The sequence below is a fragment of the Mollisia scopiformis genome (assembly GCF_001500285.1).
Source record: "Mollisia scopiformis unplaced genomic scaffold LY89scaffold_30, whole genome shotgun sequence".
Lineage (NCBI taxonomy): Eukaryota > Fungi > Ascomycota > Leotiomycetes > Helotiales > Mollisiaceae > Mollisia > Mollisia scopiformis.
Window position 1 is genome coordinate 6,314 of NW_017263610.1, and position 17,531 is coordinate 23,844.

A 17,531-nucleotide genomic window follows, 5' to 3' on the forward strand; every position below is an offset into this window, starting at 1 on the left:
TATAATAAATTTTATTTTTAATTTTATAATAAATTTTATAATAAATTTTATAATAAATTTTATAATAAAATCGATATTAAATTTTAAATTTGCGAAGAAAAAAAAAACGTATTTAAGTTTCGAGTTTTAAAATGCGTTGGGGGGGCTCGGGCTATAATACGGTTAGGGTAATTAGCCCGAAAGTGCTTTTGCGCGCAGAAAGCGGGTCGACTTTTTACGATTGAGCGCGCCAACTCTTTACGATTGCGTTGCGCGGTTTTAATGCGTATAGCGTTTGTATTTTACTCGGGACCGAGTTTAAGTTCTTGAATCGACTCCACACTTAGCCGCGTCAAAAGTGATATCCGTGGTACTTGATGAACATAAATGCCGTGGCCACTTCTTATGCATTTGCAATTGTTGTCGTGCTATATTGTCTATCACTTTTATTCTTATTAACGCAAACTAATCTCTCGTGCCCAATCCTTATTACTGTGGCCCTGAACATCCATCAAATATTTATTGAAGTCCCTCGCCGCATTCACTGCCTGACTCAGATGCACCCACCCTAATGTCTTCTTTTTATACAATGCAAGCTGACGAGCCGTTGTCAGTGCATTTCTTATTTCTCTCCCATTCATATCTAGGTCCGACAGCTCTTCAATGTGTTCCTTCAGCTCATCAAGATCTGCATCTTCTTCGTCTGCTTCCAGCATATCGAAGAAATTCCTCCAGATCTTCTTCCGGAAAGGGGGGTCTGGATCTGGATACCGGAGTGCGAGTTGAATGCGCGATCTGAAAGCTTCGTCAAAAGTGCCAACGCGGTTACTGGTGAGAATTAAGATTCCACTGTAGTATTCCAGAATCCGAAGGAAGACTGTAACTAGTCAATAAATTTATGATAAGTTATCAACTAGGAGGCACTGACTAGACACTAAGCTGTTTCTCTTCAGATCTTGGAGTCCTCGTTCCTCAAGAAACACGTCGGCTTCATCCAATAGCAGAACTTGGATAAGATGTAAGTATTTGAGAAGGACCTTACATTCTGAAGGGTCAAAGACCAGAAACAAGCCACGAACTTACCACAGTTCCAAGTCTTGCCAAAGTACAAAACCCTTCTGAGATAGGACTCAACCGCATCGGGTTCTGTGCCAATGTCGCCACATGTCACACTATATAAAGGCTTTTCTGCCAGTTCAGCAACACTCTCTAAGAACAAGTCAGCGTATTCAGCTCTTGACATTAGTTCACCATCGCTGATACGGACCCGCAGTCAACGTCTTCCCAGTTCCAGGTCCACCATGTAGAAGTACGATGAGGCCAGTGCCTTTTCCGGCAATGAGATCTTGACGCTTCCCACCACATACTCCAACTGGGTCCGAGACTCTCCCCTCATTTGTCAAAAGCAGTGCTTTGATTAATTCTTTGGTTTTGGGAGGAAGCACCAAACGGTCAAAAGCCTCTTTGTTCCAATTCACTGGCTCCACTTTCCGGACATACAAACTTACTAATAGAACATTAGCATGAACCTTCTCAACGGTTTAGCTGACTCTACCCCAATGCTTTTCTTTCAAGAAAAACCCTTGGACAATGTGAGGACACAGCATGTAGTCGAGATCGGGGAGATCAGCGTCAAGCTCAATCTCTAAGGGATACTCATCATACGGCAGAATTGGATCTTTGCTGAATAAAAATGTTGCCGAGTTAGGATGAAGTTTGTTGTAAGTCCTTTGATCAATCATGAATCGAGACTCATACTCGACGAAGGGAATCCGTTAGCAAGGTGATGGATCTATCGACCATCGGAAACGTACATGGATTTGATCTCCAGGAACATCCCAACCCGAATATGCAACTTTATGTTGAGATCTCAGATTCCAATACTTCTTCCCTTGCTGTAAAAGAACGTTCTGTGTTTTCTGGCTCGCAAATTTGAGCGGATATACTTCCATGCTGTCGATTGAAAACTCGTCTTCCTTTGGCCATCTCATGGCTATGGTCTTTCTCTTTCGTTTGAGCCTGGTTCCATTGGAACCCCATGACCAACAGTCTAGTTGTATCTCGGCCCAGTCTTCGAAATCAATTCTCCGTATCATGTATACCGAGATGACGTCTTTCTCTTTGTAGACCACGGCTTCGTTGGCTTCGAAGAGAAAGTCTTGAAGGTCAGGAGATACTTTTCCGATCGAGAATTGTTCCGTAGCTCGACCGTACTTGTCACCCTGACACGACTCACTATACTTCACAAGGTCTAGAAGTAATGGCTTCAGGTCACCGGATTCTTCGTCCAGCTTTTCTGTCAGCCTTAACTGGTGATGAAACACAAAAATGTATGGGAAATGCAGTTCCAGAGGTCCCGAAGGCTGGCCATCTATTTCTCCAATGAGATTACCAGGGTTGTATTTGGCAATTTGTTGGATCTTCCTGATGAGAGGCTCGGAAAAGATCTGCATCCTTTCCACAATATCTTGCCTGACTTTCACATCCACAAATGTTTCAGGATACCGTAGCTCCGGCGGCTTCAGAGGCACTACCCTTCGTACATAATCGCCTTCTCTTGTCCAATCTTCAGGCGGGGGTATTTCAGCGCTAACAACAGGTAACGTAAGGTTTTCCGCTGAGCAGAAATAAGTTCTCAAAATCACAAAGCTAACGCGGCGCTCGTTGAGATATTTTCCCAAACTTTCAATTGGGTGTGTCCCTTCGAGGTGAGGCGCACTGGTTTCTGAACGAGCTCTAAGAAATGGAACGTCTTCAAATAGTAGAGCTCGATGATGGCTATACGGCTGCGGCGCAGAACATTTGATCTCGCATACTATACAGTATACCGTTGGCGTTGATTGTGGTTCTGAATATTTGACCTCAGACCTGACGTGGGTGGTAAAATGGATTTTCTTTGGCCCGAGGCTTGATCGTGTTATTCGACTAACTGGTTGTGGTCTCTCTGGTATCTCGTCTATTCTGGGCCCAATTTTTGAGCTCTCGCTTGGATCTTCTCCAGATTTGTCTACTTGTGCTCTTTGCCCTACTAAAGTCTCTAAAGCGTCAGGTTTCTCTAGTTCTAGGTCTTGAGATGGACTATCTGAGCCTGTAGTGAGGTCAGGAATACTCCACAGAGGGTTGAAGAGTATAAAACGTACGATTCTCCCTCCTGAAATGATCCCCATCTTTTACTCTCTCCAATATTCCGTCAGCTACAAGAGATACAGGGTCCCGCTCTTTTTGAATGGATTGAGAGCTCATACTGAGAGTAGACGCGGAGTGGGAGCTGTCGTGGAAGCTAGAACTGGGTCTCAAGGCTATCTCTTCCTCTTCGCTATGATATTGTGTTACGAAGCCAAGGTTTTGCTCTCCCCACTGATTTTCGACCTCAGGGAGAGGATCTGTCTCTTTTACTGCGGCAAGATATGAACTCCAGTCCGGGTATGCCTCCGTTGGATCTGCGAGATATGGCCTATTTCTAACCAATTGGGCTCTGACAACTCTCGCAGCTTCCTTATGATTCACACTTTCAAATTGTTGGAGCGACTCGATTGCCTCTTCGACGATGGAGTTGCTGAGAAACTAATTAGTCTGGCTTTACACATTGAGGAAGATAAGCTGCAACTTACTCTTCTTCGAGCGCCGGAAGGAGCTCGAAATCGCCAGGTAACAGTCTCTGTTCTAAATTGCATACATTAGAGCATTTGTTCACAGCGCCTCAGTTGTTATAGAGAATTAAAACGCACGGGACAGATCTTTATGGTCGATCGACGCAATCAAGGCTTGCAGAGTGCCGTCTTCCCATACGTTGGCGCCAGCCGTGCGGTCTTGAGATATTGTGTTCTGGACGGAAAGCACCTCTCCGCTCACTTCAACCGAAACGTCTCTTTCCAGGATCTCTGCGCTAGAATACGACGTATGAAGAAAATCCATACAAGAATGTCATGATGTGTGGATCGGGATGTTGGAGTTATGTTTCGTCGGCAGCGCGATTGTCGAAGGGACACGGGACTTGAGCTGAAACGGCCGGCCACTCACAGCATGCCACGCGCTGTGCGACCTTCTCAAAGCCCCACGATAAGTGAATCGTAGACTAGGTACATCGTGCGGCTATGTTAGAGCGTCGACTATCGATTGCGTCAAATGGCAGCCAGAATACAGTGACTGTCGATCTCTTTGGTATTACCATCACAAGCATTTCGGCTACAAAACAGTTGTTTCCTTTTTTCCGTCTTTCCGTTTGGCTTCAATCACACAACTAATGGCCCCAGCCTCGTCCCAACAACCTCGCGATTGGTATGAAGGTAGCCAAGATCAAAGGTTGGTATTTCCATCTATACAGGCCAATTCAAATCTGACAAGTTTCACAGGGAGGGTGTCCAAAATGAGTATGGTATATACGAGGCAGCGAAATCCAAATTGCTCTGCGAGCTAAGTGCGAAGGAGTATGAACGTGTCATATATGAAAGCGCAACCTCGGTTGACACCTTGGCCGCTTTGCTGAAGGAGATGAAGTGCAGATATGAGCGCCAGCCTACGTGCAAAGCTCGCAAGTGGCTCGAAGTATTTTCGGGCAAAGTCGTCTATTATGGAACTGTAATGGATGTCCTTGTGCAGCAATATCCGCAGTATGTATCCCTTGCATGGGGTGCAATGAAGTTCCTTTTCATGGTATGTACGAGCCGAATATGCCGTGATAGATTTCTGATAATTTCTAGTCGGTTATCAATCATGACGAAATGACAAAGGAGATAGCGAAAGCATACTCGATGATAGCAGATCTTCTTCCCCGAACAGACTTTACCCTAATTCATTACCCAACAACGGCAATGAAAGAAGCTATCGCACAGCTTTATGCTCATATTATTTTGTTCACTTCTCGTGCCATACGATGGTACAAGAAAGGAAAGATCTCTCATGCTGTCGGCGCAGTTGCTCGTCCTTGGGCCTTGAATTGGAAGGATAGTGTTGATGCCATCACAGAGCATTCTCGCCGTGTCGAGAGTCTAGCAAAAGTAGCTGCACAGGCAGAACTTAGAGATACGCGCTTGGAAGTGAAAGTCCTCCGCTCTGAAGTACAATCATTGTCGGCTGCATCTACAACGGCACACGCTAGTATGATGCGCCTCCTTGAAGACCTGTCTTTAAATGGTAAGCAGGTTTATGAGCTGACATACAGTAAGTGGCCGAAGAGCGCGATAGTGCAGATGCTCATTAAATTGCTTAGAAACGGAAGGACTTGTTCAAGAGATAAAGCCAATACTTCAAACGCAAAAGAAAGAAATTACGAACATCTGTCTCTCAACCTTAGCAGCTCTTCCCTGGGCAGAAGATATACCCTCTCCGAAATTGACGCTTGCATTTTGTTCGTCGATGAGACGCCGTCGAAGAGCCCCCGCACTCAAGCTGCCAGAACTTGCGACCCTAAACAGTTGGGCCATATCTAAGCAGTCGACACTCCTATTTGTAACCAGTAGATCTATACAAGCCTCGAAGGACCTCAGTATCGATCTTGCAAATGTACTCACTTCCTCTATGGCGCCTACGATCTGGGTCTTTCGTCACTCAAACTACTGGGAGTCACGGCCTACCTTTGCAACAATTCTGCGAAGTCTTACGCTCCAGGCTCTTACATTATTTCCTGACTGCCTTAGCTCCGGGCCATGCCCTTTATCATCCTCGCAGCTCCTGGAGGCCTCAACTGAAGATGATTGGCTTAATATAATCGGCCGAGTATTCTTTGCAGTCGATAGGATTTATATTCTACTGGATACAGACATACTCGCGTTGGCTAGTAATCATGATAAGTATGGCATTACTCGATGGCTCGAAAAACTTATGTCTCGGGTAGGGAAATCGACGAACATGAAGATTTTCGTGTCTGCGACCATGATTAACAAATCATACATCTCAAGAGAATGGGAAACTGGGTCTTGGTCAGAGCTGATGACAGACTATGTGGATAGCTCTATTGAACCTCTCACGTCAAAAAGAAGTCTTCAAATGAAGGCAGCAAAACGTCGGAAAAGATTTTAATTGTTGAGGGAGCGGATCTCGAACACGGTGGTGCTCGATGTTCAGCAGTATTCTTGGAAAGCTCGCACCTGAAATGTTATACTAGGATTGCGAAGGATATCAAGCAAATGGGTGCACAAAGCTGGTTGCTCTCGGTCATTAATTTGTTCTTGAAAGCAGTTCTACAGGAGCATAAGAGTGATCAAAACCTCGAGAACTTGCTGAAAACTTGGGTGATGCATCATTATTGAAGAACTATGGTAAAATACTCGCAATCAGATGGCATTAATCTATGAGATTGAGCAAACGGCATCCGACAAGGATGGCATTTGATGCTCCTGGATGTTGTTGCGAATACGGTGGGAATAGAGAGATAGGGAATGTAACAGAGGCTATACAACACGCTCTATAGATTGCAAGGAATATCAAAACATTACAATGGATGGTCATCACGCGAAAAGGAGAGGAGTTCAGCTGCTCTTTCGTCAATCTGCAGCACGACCGTCGCCAAGATATTGCTGACTCCAAACCACTTCTTCATTCACTATATCTTGCAGCCTCGAGCATGTCCAAATACAAGAGCGCAGCGACAATCATCTTCAAAACTTCGTGCCCGCAATAACCCGGAACATATCTAATCTGTTATGAAAGTGGCTGTAAATAGCGCATTGACTGCCCACGTCTGCGTTTGATCACCCCACCGATAATCGTGGCTCCACTCGAAGAAAAACAAACGCGAAAAATCCTCGCGATAAAATCCCAAACGCGCCCAACCTCAAAGACAATGCCTTCACGATGTCGATGAGAGGTATCAACTGGTGGAAGGAGAGGAGACATACATCACATTCCGGAATTCCGACAGCCTCAAGACCTGCGACCGCCTGGAACGAACAGAAAACGGTTGAGCAGGCTATCTTGGCCGCGTTTGAAAGCGATGCATTCAAGGCTGCCATCGCGTCGCAGCTCGATCCCACAATTGCGAAGCTGAATCAAATCAAAGCGTCAAATTTGAATCTCGAATCGACACTTCAAACCCATATCGAAGATCAAAATGATCACCTGACCCAAATATCAACGGCCCAGCAAAAAGCAGAAGACAACCTCCCTATCGCCTTGGAAACAATCCAAGATCACCTTACCTCCTCTGAACGTCAACTTGAAGCCCTTTTCGCGGCCCAGACAAGAACAGAAGACCACCTCCCTGATCTCCTGAAACACGTTCAAGATCACCTGACCTTCAAACTCGACGCACTCTCCAAGGGACAAACACGAATAGAAGAAGGCCTTACTATCTTGGACCCTATTCAAGATCACATTGACAGCCTATCCACAAGCCAAACAAGACTGGAAAGTCAACTCAATGATCTCTTCTCCGGCCAGACAAGATTACTGAAGTCCATCGAGACTCGATTCGATGGCTTGGAAAGCCGAATCGAGGAACTTGATCGAAAGATCGATAATCTCGATGAATCCATGACCAATGCAGACCTCAGATCAGCCATTCGATTTGGAGAACTTTCAAATGAGCTACAGGATCGAAACACGACTCTAGGAGACAGAATCTGGGAAGTCCAGAGAGACCTTGGAAAGAAGGTTGATGGCCAGCAAAGGAGACTTCTTGGCGCATCTGAAGAGCTTGGGAAAGATGTCCGAAATCTCGGGGACACTCTTGAATCCATGCAGGAAGACAGTAGCAAGGCAATATCAAAGACGGAGTCACTACAGCGAAATATCACCCACATCCAGGAAAAGGTCTCCAAGATCCCATTGCTGTCAGAGAATGTGAGCAAAGGAATGGTCAAGGTCATAGAGGCACTTGAAACCTCCAGATCTCTTGCGTCTCAAGACTCGAAATTGAATGCATCACAACTGGAGAATGTCGTTACGATGGTGGGGAAGGTGCAGAATTTGACAGAATATGGGAATGAGATATCCCAGAGAATCGTAGACTCGCAAGCAACCAAGGAAGATGTGCATACCTGGGTCGACCATCTACATAGATCTCAAGAGGGAAAATTTACATCTGCAATTTCGACCATGACGCGGATGGAAGGAGCATTGACGAGTTTGGACGCGGCAGCATTGAGCAAGCTGGAAGCTCTTGAATCATATCTGGGCAGAATCGAAGAACAGATTTCTCCTCTGTCTGCTCATACTACGAAGTTGGATTCTCTGGAGCTGACTCTGGAACGGATTGGCACGGAATCAAAACCTCGTGAAGCAGATTTGACAGAAATCAAGACAACAATTTCGGAAATGAAGTCAAATATCCATGCGGTCCTTTTATCTCAAGATGATTCCCTAGACTCCATCCATCGTGCAGCTTCCGACACCTCTTCATTCGATCATTTGACAGCCAATCTTTCCGAGATGCAAACCAATATTGAACGGAAGCTCACCTCTTTGGAAAGGATTCAGAACTCCACTTCTGCCACCGTACGTGATTTGAGCCTCACAGCCACGAACCATTGCCAAGCCACCGAGAACCTAAGATCGACCACTTCAACAAAAGAAGACGTGGTTAATTTGCGAAACACGTTGCTAGATACGCTCCAAAAAAGCGAGTCTGCTTTGGAGTCGATCGCCAAGCCAGTCTCTGAACTTTCAACGAAGATCGATGAACAAGCTACCTCATCATTATCCTCCATCCGCAAGATAATCCAAGCTGCATCAGCGTCTACAGGAGATGAAATTCACGAGCACTTTAGAGGTCTAGATGGAAACCTCGATGATAGATTTGCCTCAATGACAGAAGCTGTTCACGAACGATTGAGAACGCTTCCCATCACCGACCTTCTCACTGAAGTTCGAAGCACCAAAGAATCTTCCAAGACAGCGCTTGAGTCACTTCATAAATCACTTGAGGCAAGTAAAGCCGGAAACACTCAGGAAATGACCTCCATCATGAGCACGCTCCACAACATCCAGGATGTGTGCAAAGATGATGAGGTTCTGCTTCGGATTGAAACCTGGGGCCAAAGAGGAATTGCCAAGCAAGAAGGAGCTGTCGAGTTGCTCCAAAAGTCTCAGGAGCGGGACGAGACGTTACATCGGGCGGTAACTCAACTGGGAGAGAGAAATTCACACATTTCTAATACTCTTCGGTCACTGGACGTTCAATTTATAACCAATCTCCAAGAGCTGAAGTCTATCTTGGCCGAGAGCAAGACAGAACAAGCCCTGCAAGCAGTCCAGTCTGACGTCGAGAAGATCAGAGACGACCCGACTCTCAGCACAATCAAGCAACTACTTCTCCAGAATGCATCTTCAATGGCCACCGCATATGAAGGCATCCTTTCAATTGACACCAAGATCAAGACTAGTGAAGAGTCCATCTCTTCTGCTGTTCAAGATATGCAAACCGCACTGGGCAGGGACATTCTTGACGCATCATCGAGCATCACCACTTCAGTAAATGACAACCTTGCAGACGTCAAGATTGATCTCGTGTCAAGAGTCTCGACATCAACAAATGTTCTCAGAGCAGAAATGAAGCGCATCGATCTTGCCGCGACTGTCACTGCTGTTGAATCCCTGAAGGACGACATTCAGTCCACTTCCAAGCTCGCAAACGAGGACATGGCGCGGATGTGTGAGGGTGTCAGGTCACACATCACAACTTCAGTCGATTTGGCGATGAAGATGTTTGCAGACACTGCGGATCGGCAAGATGAGAAAATGGAGGAACACGCTTCTTGTCTCTCCCATCTTAAGCAGGTCTCCATGCAAAATTCAACCTCACTTTCAGACGACATTTCTAAAATTCATCATTCTTTGGAACCAATTTCCGAGACGAAGGAAGATGTAAGAATGATTGTGGCTGCCGTACAAGGAGTCGACCACACTCTGAAAGCGAACACAAGCAGACTGGCAGCATTACAGGAATCGGTCCAGGAGTCAAATAATCAAATCGACACGAAATCAGGCGAACTGAGATCGGCCGTCGATAACACAGGACGGGACTTGCTCGAGGCTATAAAAGACAACCACTCCATCATTTCCAACATTGAGAAGACCAACGGTGGCCAGCTTTCAATGGTCCGACAGGAGATCAAAGAGCTGAACTCAGAAGTAACGAAAGCTTCCGAAGCCGTTAAAAAGTCAATTAGCTCATCGTCGGCTGCCGCATCAGCAGATTTACTGTTTGTGAAGTCAGACATCGGCGGGATCATCACTTCATTGCTCCAAGCAGACCACGATCGAAGTGAGGCTGAGAAGGCTCAGACTTCTATTCTTTCTTCTGTCAAACGCACCTCTTCTGAGTTGCACCAGATCGAGAGTGCATTGAAGAACTCGAATGAAGAGAGGCAGAAGGCACAAGACCTGATGAGGCTGGACATTTCCAAGATGATACATGACGAGAATGCTACAATTGCCCGTGAGATGGGCGCTCTCAGCACATCTGTCGAGGGCAGTACGAATGGGCTCGCCTCCCAGATCAGAAAGGCAGCAGAGGAAGCAGCTCGTGGTCAGGAGCTCACGATCACCAAGCTGAAAACAGAAACAAAGACTACATGTGATGCGATCACTGCTGCTACAAAAAACACAAATGCCGTTGTCGATGCCGTAGAGAAGTCTATACTTTCCGAGATCAGGAGCGCAAAGAAGTCCTCAGAGGTCGAACTCAACACCGCTCAATCACTAATTCAAGAAACCCATAAATCCCAAGAGATCATCTCCGCGGACATCCATGCACGATTTGATAAAGCTGCTGTTGAAGCAGCCAAGTCCTGTGAAGCTACTCTTGCAGCGATCAAGTCAGAAGGCGATTCTCTGTCAACTATCGTGTCTCGCGATTCTCGAAGTATAACTGGAGAGATCAGTGCCTCCAATGACTCAATTCTCTCTAATATTCAGAGTATGGAGACCTCCATGAACGCCAGCATTACAAAGGTTGAGAAGGCACTCCAAGACAATATAGGAGACATGTCAAAGAACATCACCACAGGATTTAATGATGCCAAAATCGAAAGAATGGATTCGAGAAAGACCTCCGATGCGAACTTTGCCACCGTGACCAAGTCCATTCGTCATGGGGTCGAAGCCAGCCAGGTTGCGCTCGAATCTGCCAACAGTCGTATGCTATCAGAGATAGAATCGACAAACATGACTGTTAGATCTAGCCTTGAAGGGGTCAAATCGGATCTTGGGAGTGTTTCCAAATACATCCAAACAGCCAATGCTGGGATTTTAGGCGAGATTGAGTCTCTCAACGACAAGACAACAGATGGTTTCGGCGGCCTTGCTTCATCGATCGGGCAGACCAATAACGCATTGTCAAGGTCGATTGAAAATGTGGAAACTTCGTTGCAGTCCAGCCTCCAGAATATCTCAGGAAATATGAAGGCTGTTGATGCTGCAGTCCGAGTCAACAGTGCAGCCATTGCTCGTGTTGATAAAGCAGTCCTGGAAACTGGGTCGCAGGTAAAGGGGGTAGTGCTGGATGGAAATCGAGATGTGTTATTTCAATTGGACGAGGAGTTGCATGAAAACGGTACAAGAATCAGGGGCATTTCGGAGTTTGACATTCCTCGACTTGAGGCCATCGGAAAAAGGAACAAGGATGCATTAGAGGTTATTGGGGCACGGGTATTAGGGACGGCAAAGAAGTTCGACGAAATGGTTACATATCATTCACAGAAGTCGTCGGATCATAGTGAGCTTCTGAATGGGAGACTGCGAGGTGGGAGCAGTGCGAGCAGCTCAGTTGTTCTTAACCAGAAGGCTTGAGAGTGGCGTTCGAAGAGTTGGTGTGCATCTAGCTCCTATAAATGGTACATACATAGCCTGGATATTCACTACTTGGACATCTCAATTTCGGTGTCATTAGACCTCAAACTCATTCATAATTTCGAGAGCTTTCTTCATACCTCTGCTGTCTTGAATCTTTCCTAGCTCATGCGAGAATCTGTATGTCTATACTTCCTCGCGACAGCTGTCATATCAACCCTCCATCTTCTCCACTTCAAAGCAGAAGTGCCTCGAGTTGAGGTGGAAGATTGTGAGACATCGAACAATCCGTCAAATGAATGAAGATGGCTTGGACCACTGACGGACAACTTGATCTTGATTTCACCAGCCAGGCCATAGTATCATTCTTCCCCACGTTCTCAGCATCGATTGGCAACTATCGCCGCAGAATGACAGTGGTATTTCAACTGTACCAACCGTACTATACTTGCAGTGGAGTAACGGCATCGAGCACGCGTGTGAAGCAAGAAATGCCGAGGATGAATTTCCCCTTCCCAATCCTTGGCGTGCATACATGCTAGGCGCAACTAAAGCAAGAAGCACCGAGAAGAGATCGTAATAACAAGCTGGTAGCAATGGCGGAAGTTGAAGAAGCTGAGTCTGTCCTAAAAGCGTCCCATGATGTTGGTATAATCCTGTACTTGATCAGGAATCTCTCTCTCGTGTCAAAGCTAACTCAGTGGCGATGAGAGTAATACATTCATTGGATAGTATTCGAAGTGCGTTCTCTGTTCTATTGCCGTACTTTAAGAGGCGAGACTGGGTTGGGCAGTGGGAGAAAATGATACAGTCATGTGACCAATTTCCTTTGGCCTCGCTCGAGCACTTCCTTGAATACAGAACGTCTCTGAGAGAAGACGAAAGATACGTAATGCGGTATCTCTGGACCAAAAAGAAATCACACATGTTTTTGGTAAGGAGCATTGCCCCCAAAAAAATGGCCTCTATCCTAATCTTCATTCAACACAGCGACAAAAAAGAATATTTCTAGCACGACCTGGTCTCGATCCAGGGACCTTTGGGATATGAGCCCAATACTCTTCCAACTGAGCCATCATGCTTGATGAATGAGAATACTGTTAAAAAGGTATATACCGTGTGCTGTGGGGGCAAAGTGACTCACCTGAGGCCAGCCGCGGCTTCCCTGAGTCATATCACCACTAGATAGAGCTAAACATTACACGCAATAGATACAGGAGAACGACGAGCAAAGAGTATATGATACATTGGTGCTCTGAAACTGTGTCATGACTAAATGTCCAAAATAAAAACCTATGTTGGGCAAAAACCAATGGTTTCACACCCATGATGTCTACTTCCACACACCCTTTTAGCCACACGATTCTTGTACAGTATTAACAACTCGCCGACAATCATCACTCATCCAAAATGCAGGTATCCAAAACTTTGCTCTTCTTGGTCTCCAATGTTTTGTACCTAATGGTTCGCAGCCCATTCCCGATACCATTCCAAACACTCCTTGTTGGCAACACTAGCACCAACTTTAATGTTCATCCCACACAGAATCTGCTTCACTGCAATCTCGACTCTAACGAAATGTCAGTCTGTGTCTCTTTATGAATGTGTAAACTTACTTCTTTCCATTCCCCGTCACCGGAATGTCAAAACACTCATTAATAACACCAGGCACATGCCTCGCTGAAAGCTCTTTCCTGATCACGGCTTTGATACCATTCTTCAAACCATCACCACAGATCTTCCCTGGAGCCATCTTCAGGAAAAGGACCACAGTCTCGTCAGCATCGGTGTCCCTCCTCCTTCCAGCACAGATCGCATCTTCAACTTCGTCCGGATAGTGCTTGAGCAAGATATTGTATATCTCTGCACTTCCAAATCTCACCCCACTAGGTTTCAAGATCCCATCACTTCTCCCCAGCATCATCAGCCCTCCTGTACCTTTTTCAAATCTTATGAAATCGCCATGATGCCACACCCCAGTGAACATCTCGAAGTATGCCTCTTTATATTTCGTTTGCCCCTTCTCACTTGACTCTGAGCTCCAAAATGTGATAGGTTGGCAAGGGAAAGGCTTCACGCAGACGAGATCACCTTCTTGACCTTCACCGACGGCAATACCATCCGGACTCCATGCCTCGATTGCCATGCCAAGGCCTTTGCATTGTATCTCTCCCGGATACACTGGCAGTAAAGGGCAAGGAGCTCCAAAAAGAGAAATGATATCCGTACCACCAGTAATCGAACCGAGATTGATTGAGGATGGAAACGCTTCATAAACGTAGCTGAATGTTGAAGGCGCAAGTGGAGACCCTGTAGAGTAGATTGCTGTCAAAGAGCTGAGGTCAACCTTCTCGGGTCCTTTCATGGGTCGAACTCCTTTCTGTTCCAGGATAGAAAGATACTTGGCGCTGGTACCAAAATGTGTAATTCGCAGATCTTGAATCAAGAGTGGCATCGAAAGTTCGCCGTGGGGATGGAACGGGGAACCATCATAGAGTATTATGGTGGCACCTGAAGCAAGTGCAGATACAAGCCAGTGCCACATCATCCATGTTGTAGTTGTGAAGTAGAGCATTCTGTCGCCAGGTCGTATGTCGCAGTGCAGAATATGCTCCTTTTTGTGTTGAAGCAGTGTACCAGCAGCGGAATGAACGATGCACTTTGGAGCACCGGTGGTACCGCTCGAGTACAGGATATAGAGCGGGTGAGATGGTGGTAAGTGATTGAAGTCGAGATGTGCAGCAGGATTGTCAACACTGTCTGGTCAGCATTCGAAGTCAATATGTTGCGTGGCTTACCTCTGAATAAATTCGGCGTATGTCCATGCTTTTCCATTATCTGGATCCAGCCCTGCCGTCTTCATTTCGAATCCTTTCACGGTCTCAAAGATAACGCAAGCCGCCAGCCCTCTCAATCCTCCAACAATGTCTTTCACCTTCTGATAACTCCCGTGAACTTTGCCATTGTATCTCACAGCATTGTCTACGAGCAGCACCTTTGGCCCAATCTGAACTAGTCGCTCCAAAACAGCTGTGACGCCAGTATCAGGACTGACTCCAGTCCAGATGGCTCCAATGGATGCAGCTGCCAGCATTGCCACAACGGTATTGGCATGGTTGCCGAGAAATCCGGCGATGCGATCGGACTCCTTCACTCCATGAAGCCTAAATGCAATAGCACAGAGTCGAACTCGTTCACGAAGTTCATTCCAACTGATGGTAGAGTTTCCAATCTCAGTGGCTTCGATGATAGCGGCAGAACTGGGGTCAATGCTGACGTTGGCGGGGTACAATAGATTTTCAGCAAAATTCAAAAGAGCCCCCGCAAAAAAGTCTGGTCTAGGAAATAACGGAGCATCTTTCGGTAAGACCTTCAAACAATTAGTTCAAACCCCGTCATAGCAAGACACGAATCTCAATGCATTCATGTGACATGAGCCCCCAGAATTCACTCACCTCAAGAGGCTTCTTTTCAGCAACAATGCCAGAGAAATCCCAAACTTCAGTCCAGAAATCTCCAATTTGATCAATTGACCACCCAAACAGTTCTTCATAGGTCTGCAAGTCCAGGTCATACTTCTGATTTACCCGGCGCATGAACTCCGCCATGCGGGTCGAGTCAGGGTCCGGATGTTTCCATAGGATTGGTTTCGATGACTTGGCCAACCCATTTATTGTAGGACGAATACTACTCATTGTGCTGACAGATGCTGTGTTCATTGAAGTGGTAATGAGGTTATGGGCGAATTGATGCTTCCTTGTCAGGAATTCGGATTTTAAGAAGGGGTCGAAATTTTGGAGTGTCAAACATACAGAAAAAGCACATCAAAATCCCAACAATTCTCAAGCTTGGTAGCTTAGTCAGAACCCAAACTCCTTGGGAACAGTTTTAACCATTCAGAGAAATGTTCTTTGGTCGGAGGTCCGTACGGCAGTACTGAAGATGATTGAGAAAGGCTCGAAATATTTCAATTGGTGAAAAGGGAACTGTATGGCGACTTGCCGCGGCCCAGAAACCCTGACCGCAGCCGGAATAACCTAAGATTACGCCGAAGGAGGTCATGTGATAGTATATCCTCCCACGGATGCCCTTATGACGATATATAATCCAGCGTTGTTTAAGCTTTTAAGTTTATTCATGCGACCCCTTGATATGTTCCCCATCTTCTCATAGTAACAACTTGGAAGGCACCTGCATGCCAAGAAGGGTTCCAGTCACATGATTTAACAAAGCGCTTCTTTTGCTCATCCGTTCTACCACAACCAATGCCGTGGAGATTTCAAGCACTCACACTCCCTCTTCGAACCACTTCAGCCACTCCATCTTGCTGCTCACCTAGCAATGCACTCTCCTCATCTGCTTCCTTCGCCTTCGATATCTGCCCAGCATTCGGTTGAGTCTTCTGCAAAGCCGACCAAAGTGTACTTGCAATCACAATGGCCCCGCCAATGAGACTCCAACCACCTGGAAGAACTCCCCAGATAGCCCAATCAAAGGATAACGCAAACAGGACCTGAGTGTACATCATGCTCGTCGCCTTACTGCTTCTGTCAAGTTGCAATCCAGCGGTCAACAAAAATTGAAGGCCAAATCCAAAGATACCGAGGAGAGAGAGTAGAACCCATTCTCTTGCTCCATGAGGCATTTTGAAACCAATTCCAGGAATGACGAGCAATGCCACCGTGGAACCGACAGTACCAAGCATTGCGAAATAGCTGACAGATACCAAGGCGTGAGCGCGGTTCCCGATGACTCTGATTGTTGTGTATGCGCCTGCCGCACCAAAGACACCAAGAACCGAAGTGAAAATGGCAAAGATACGTTGAGCGGGTGCCACTTTCTCGATGTCGGTGGTCTTGATATCATCGGTAGAGCCGAAGATGCTGCTTGGGTGTGCGATCATGACTACACCAACCAAGGCGATGAGGCCTGCGATGAGTTCTTTCCGTGTGAATGTCTGGCCAAGGAAAACGGAACATGCCCAAGCCGTGACTATTGGGACCAAGAATCTAAATACAGTTGCTTCAGCAAGCGGGAGGTAGTGCACTGAATCTAGGACTTGTGAGTTTCGAGGTGGATTTGATAATTCTTAGGGTCTTACAATATAAGCAGAACAACCCAGAGAAGCCGAAAACAGCTCGAAGGGCAAGCCAATGTCTGACGCTTGGATGCCCAAATGGATCTGGGACCTTTGTCCACCACATGTAGAGGCCACTCAGCAGAAGCGTCGTGATCATTCGTGCGAAAATCACCTTTGAATGTCAGCCAGATCCCTCACGGAGTGGACGTGGACGTGGACGTACCTGAAAAGGATGCATGCCATGACCGCCTTGTTGAAGAAATCTCACTATGGCATCAGAAGATGAACCAAACGCCTCTGAGATAAGGATGAGTGCCGCTCCTTTGTTGCTTTCCCATGCCGTTCTCCAAGCATTTTGAGCTGGAATTGAGTCGTAACGCTCATCGTCTCGGCCGACTTCTGCAGGAGACATCTTGATCTCTATAAGATGGTAATATATATTGGAGATGCAATACAGCGCAGAGTAAATAGTCAAAGCAGCGAAGTTGAAGTGAAAATTCTTTACCCCACCTTAGAAGACCCTGCTGACCACAACTCGGAGGAAACATCGGCGCGAAGCTGAGTCATTCTAAGTTTATTTCCATGCAGGGCACTGCATGAGCGTGAGTCTCAATTCAATTGTCGAGCAACATGAAGTCATGAGGTCTGATCTTGACTCCGAGTCTGAAGGCCGAAATGTGTAATGGTTGGATTGAGTTGCTGTGGCAGTAAATTAGCGACCGATCGGGTGTTGAATCTCTTGTCA

The 17,531-nt window shown here is 46.3% G+C and overlaps 5 protein-coding genes and 1 non-coding gene across 6 annotated transcripts; 2 read left to right on the forward strand and 4 right to left on the reverse strand.

Moving 5' to 3' along the window:
- Nucleotides 1-434: 434 nt before the first annotated feature.
- LY89DRAFT_598783 (P-loop containing nucleoside triphosphate hydrolase protein) lies at nt 435-1,721 on the reverse strand (the record flags this gene model as incomplete). The annotated part of the gene is made up of 5 exons (XM_018210058.1): nt 435-856; nt 908-985; nt 1,063-1,188; nt 1,247-1,486; nt 1,535-1,721. 5 exons carry the CDS (start codon nt 1,719-1,721, stop codon nt 435-437), a joined length of 1,053 nt encoding a protein of 350 aa, XP_018063276.1.
- Nucleotides 1,722-4,470: 2,749 nt separating this feature from the next.
- LY89DRAFT_657937 (uncharacterized protein) lies at nt 4,471-5,436 on the forward strand (the record flags this gene model as incomplete). The annotated part of the gene is made up of 3 exons (XM_018212453.1): nt 4,471-4,632; nt 4,680-5,139; nt 5,189-5,436. Coding segments are annotated over 3 exons (870 nt in total), but the record flags the coding sequence as incomplete, so codon positions are not given.
- A 1,341-nt stretch (nt 5,437-6,777) lies between these two features.
- Nucleotides 6,778-7,683, forward strand: LY89DRAFT_598553 (uncharacterized protein; the record flags this gene model as incomplete). The annotated part of the gene is made up of 2 exons (XM_018210048.1): nt 6,778-7,194; nt 7,372-7,683. Coding segments are annotated over 2 exons (729 nt in total), but the record flags the coding sequence as incomplete, so codon positions are not given.
- A 5,032-nt stretch (nt 7,684-12,715) lies between these two features.
- LY89DRAFT_t79 lies at nt 12,716-12,788 on the reverse strand. The gene has a single exon. It is a non-coding gene; the product is annotated as a tRNA-Met (tRNA).
- A 137-nt stretch (nt 12,789-12,925) lies between these two features.
- Nucleotides 12,926-15,705, reverse strand: LY89DRAFT_314334 (acetoacetate-CoA ligase). Its single transcript, XM_018206663.1, has 4 exons — nt 15,162-15,705; nt 14,505-15,076; nt 13,323-14,462; nt 12,926-13,276 (listed from the first exon to the last, which is right to left on the reverse strand). The coding sequence occupies exons 1-4, from the start codon at nt 15,423-15,425 to the stop codon at nt 13,165-13,167; spliced, it is 2,088 nt and encodes a 695-aa protein (XP_018063279.1). The 5' UTR covers nt 15,426-15,705; the 3' UTR covers nt 12,926-13,164.
- Nucleotides 15,706-17,310, reverse strand: LY89DRAFT_314323 (uncharacterized protein). The gene is made up of 3 exons (XM_018206662.1): nt 17,010-17,310; nt 16,808-16,958; nt 15,706-16,758 (listed from the first exon to the last, which is right to left on the reverse strand). The coding sequence occupies exons 1-3, from the start codon at nt 17,196-17,198 to the stop codon at nt 15,986-15,988; spliced, it is 1,113 nt and encodes a 370-aa protein (XP_018063280.1). The 5' UTR covers nt 17,199-17,310; the 3' UTR covers nt 15,706-15,985.
- Between the last annotated feature and the right edge of the window lie 221 nt (nt 17,311-17,531).

Coding starts and splice junctions, on each gene's coding strand:
- LY89DRAFT_314323 (XM_018206662.1), bottom strand. CDS start 17,198: ATGTCTCCTGCAGAAGTCGGCCGAGACGATGAGCGTTACGACTCAATT. Junction 16,959..17,009: donor ATGGCATGCATCCTTTTCAG/GTACGTCCACGT, acceptor TGACATTCAAAG/GTGATTTTCGCACGAATGAT. Junction 16,759..16,807: donor TGGGTTGTTCTGCTTATATT/GTAAGACCCTAA, acceptor CACAAGTCCTAG/ATTCAGTGCACTACCTCCCG.
- LY89DRAFT_314334 (XM_018206663.1), bottom strand. CDS start 15,425: ATGAACACAGCATCTGTCAGCACAATGAGTAGTATTCGTCCTACAATA. Junction 15,077..15,161: donor CTGAAAAGAAGCCTCTTGAG/GTGAGTGAATTC, acceptor AATTGTTTGAAG/GTCTTACCGAAAGATGCTCC. Junction 14,463..14,504: donor TACGCCGAATTTATTCAGAG/GTAAGCCACGCA, acceptor CTGACCAGACAG/TGTTGACAATCCTGCTGCAC.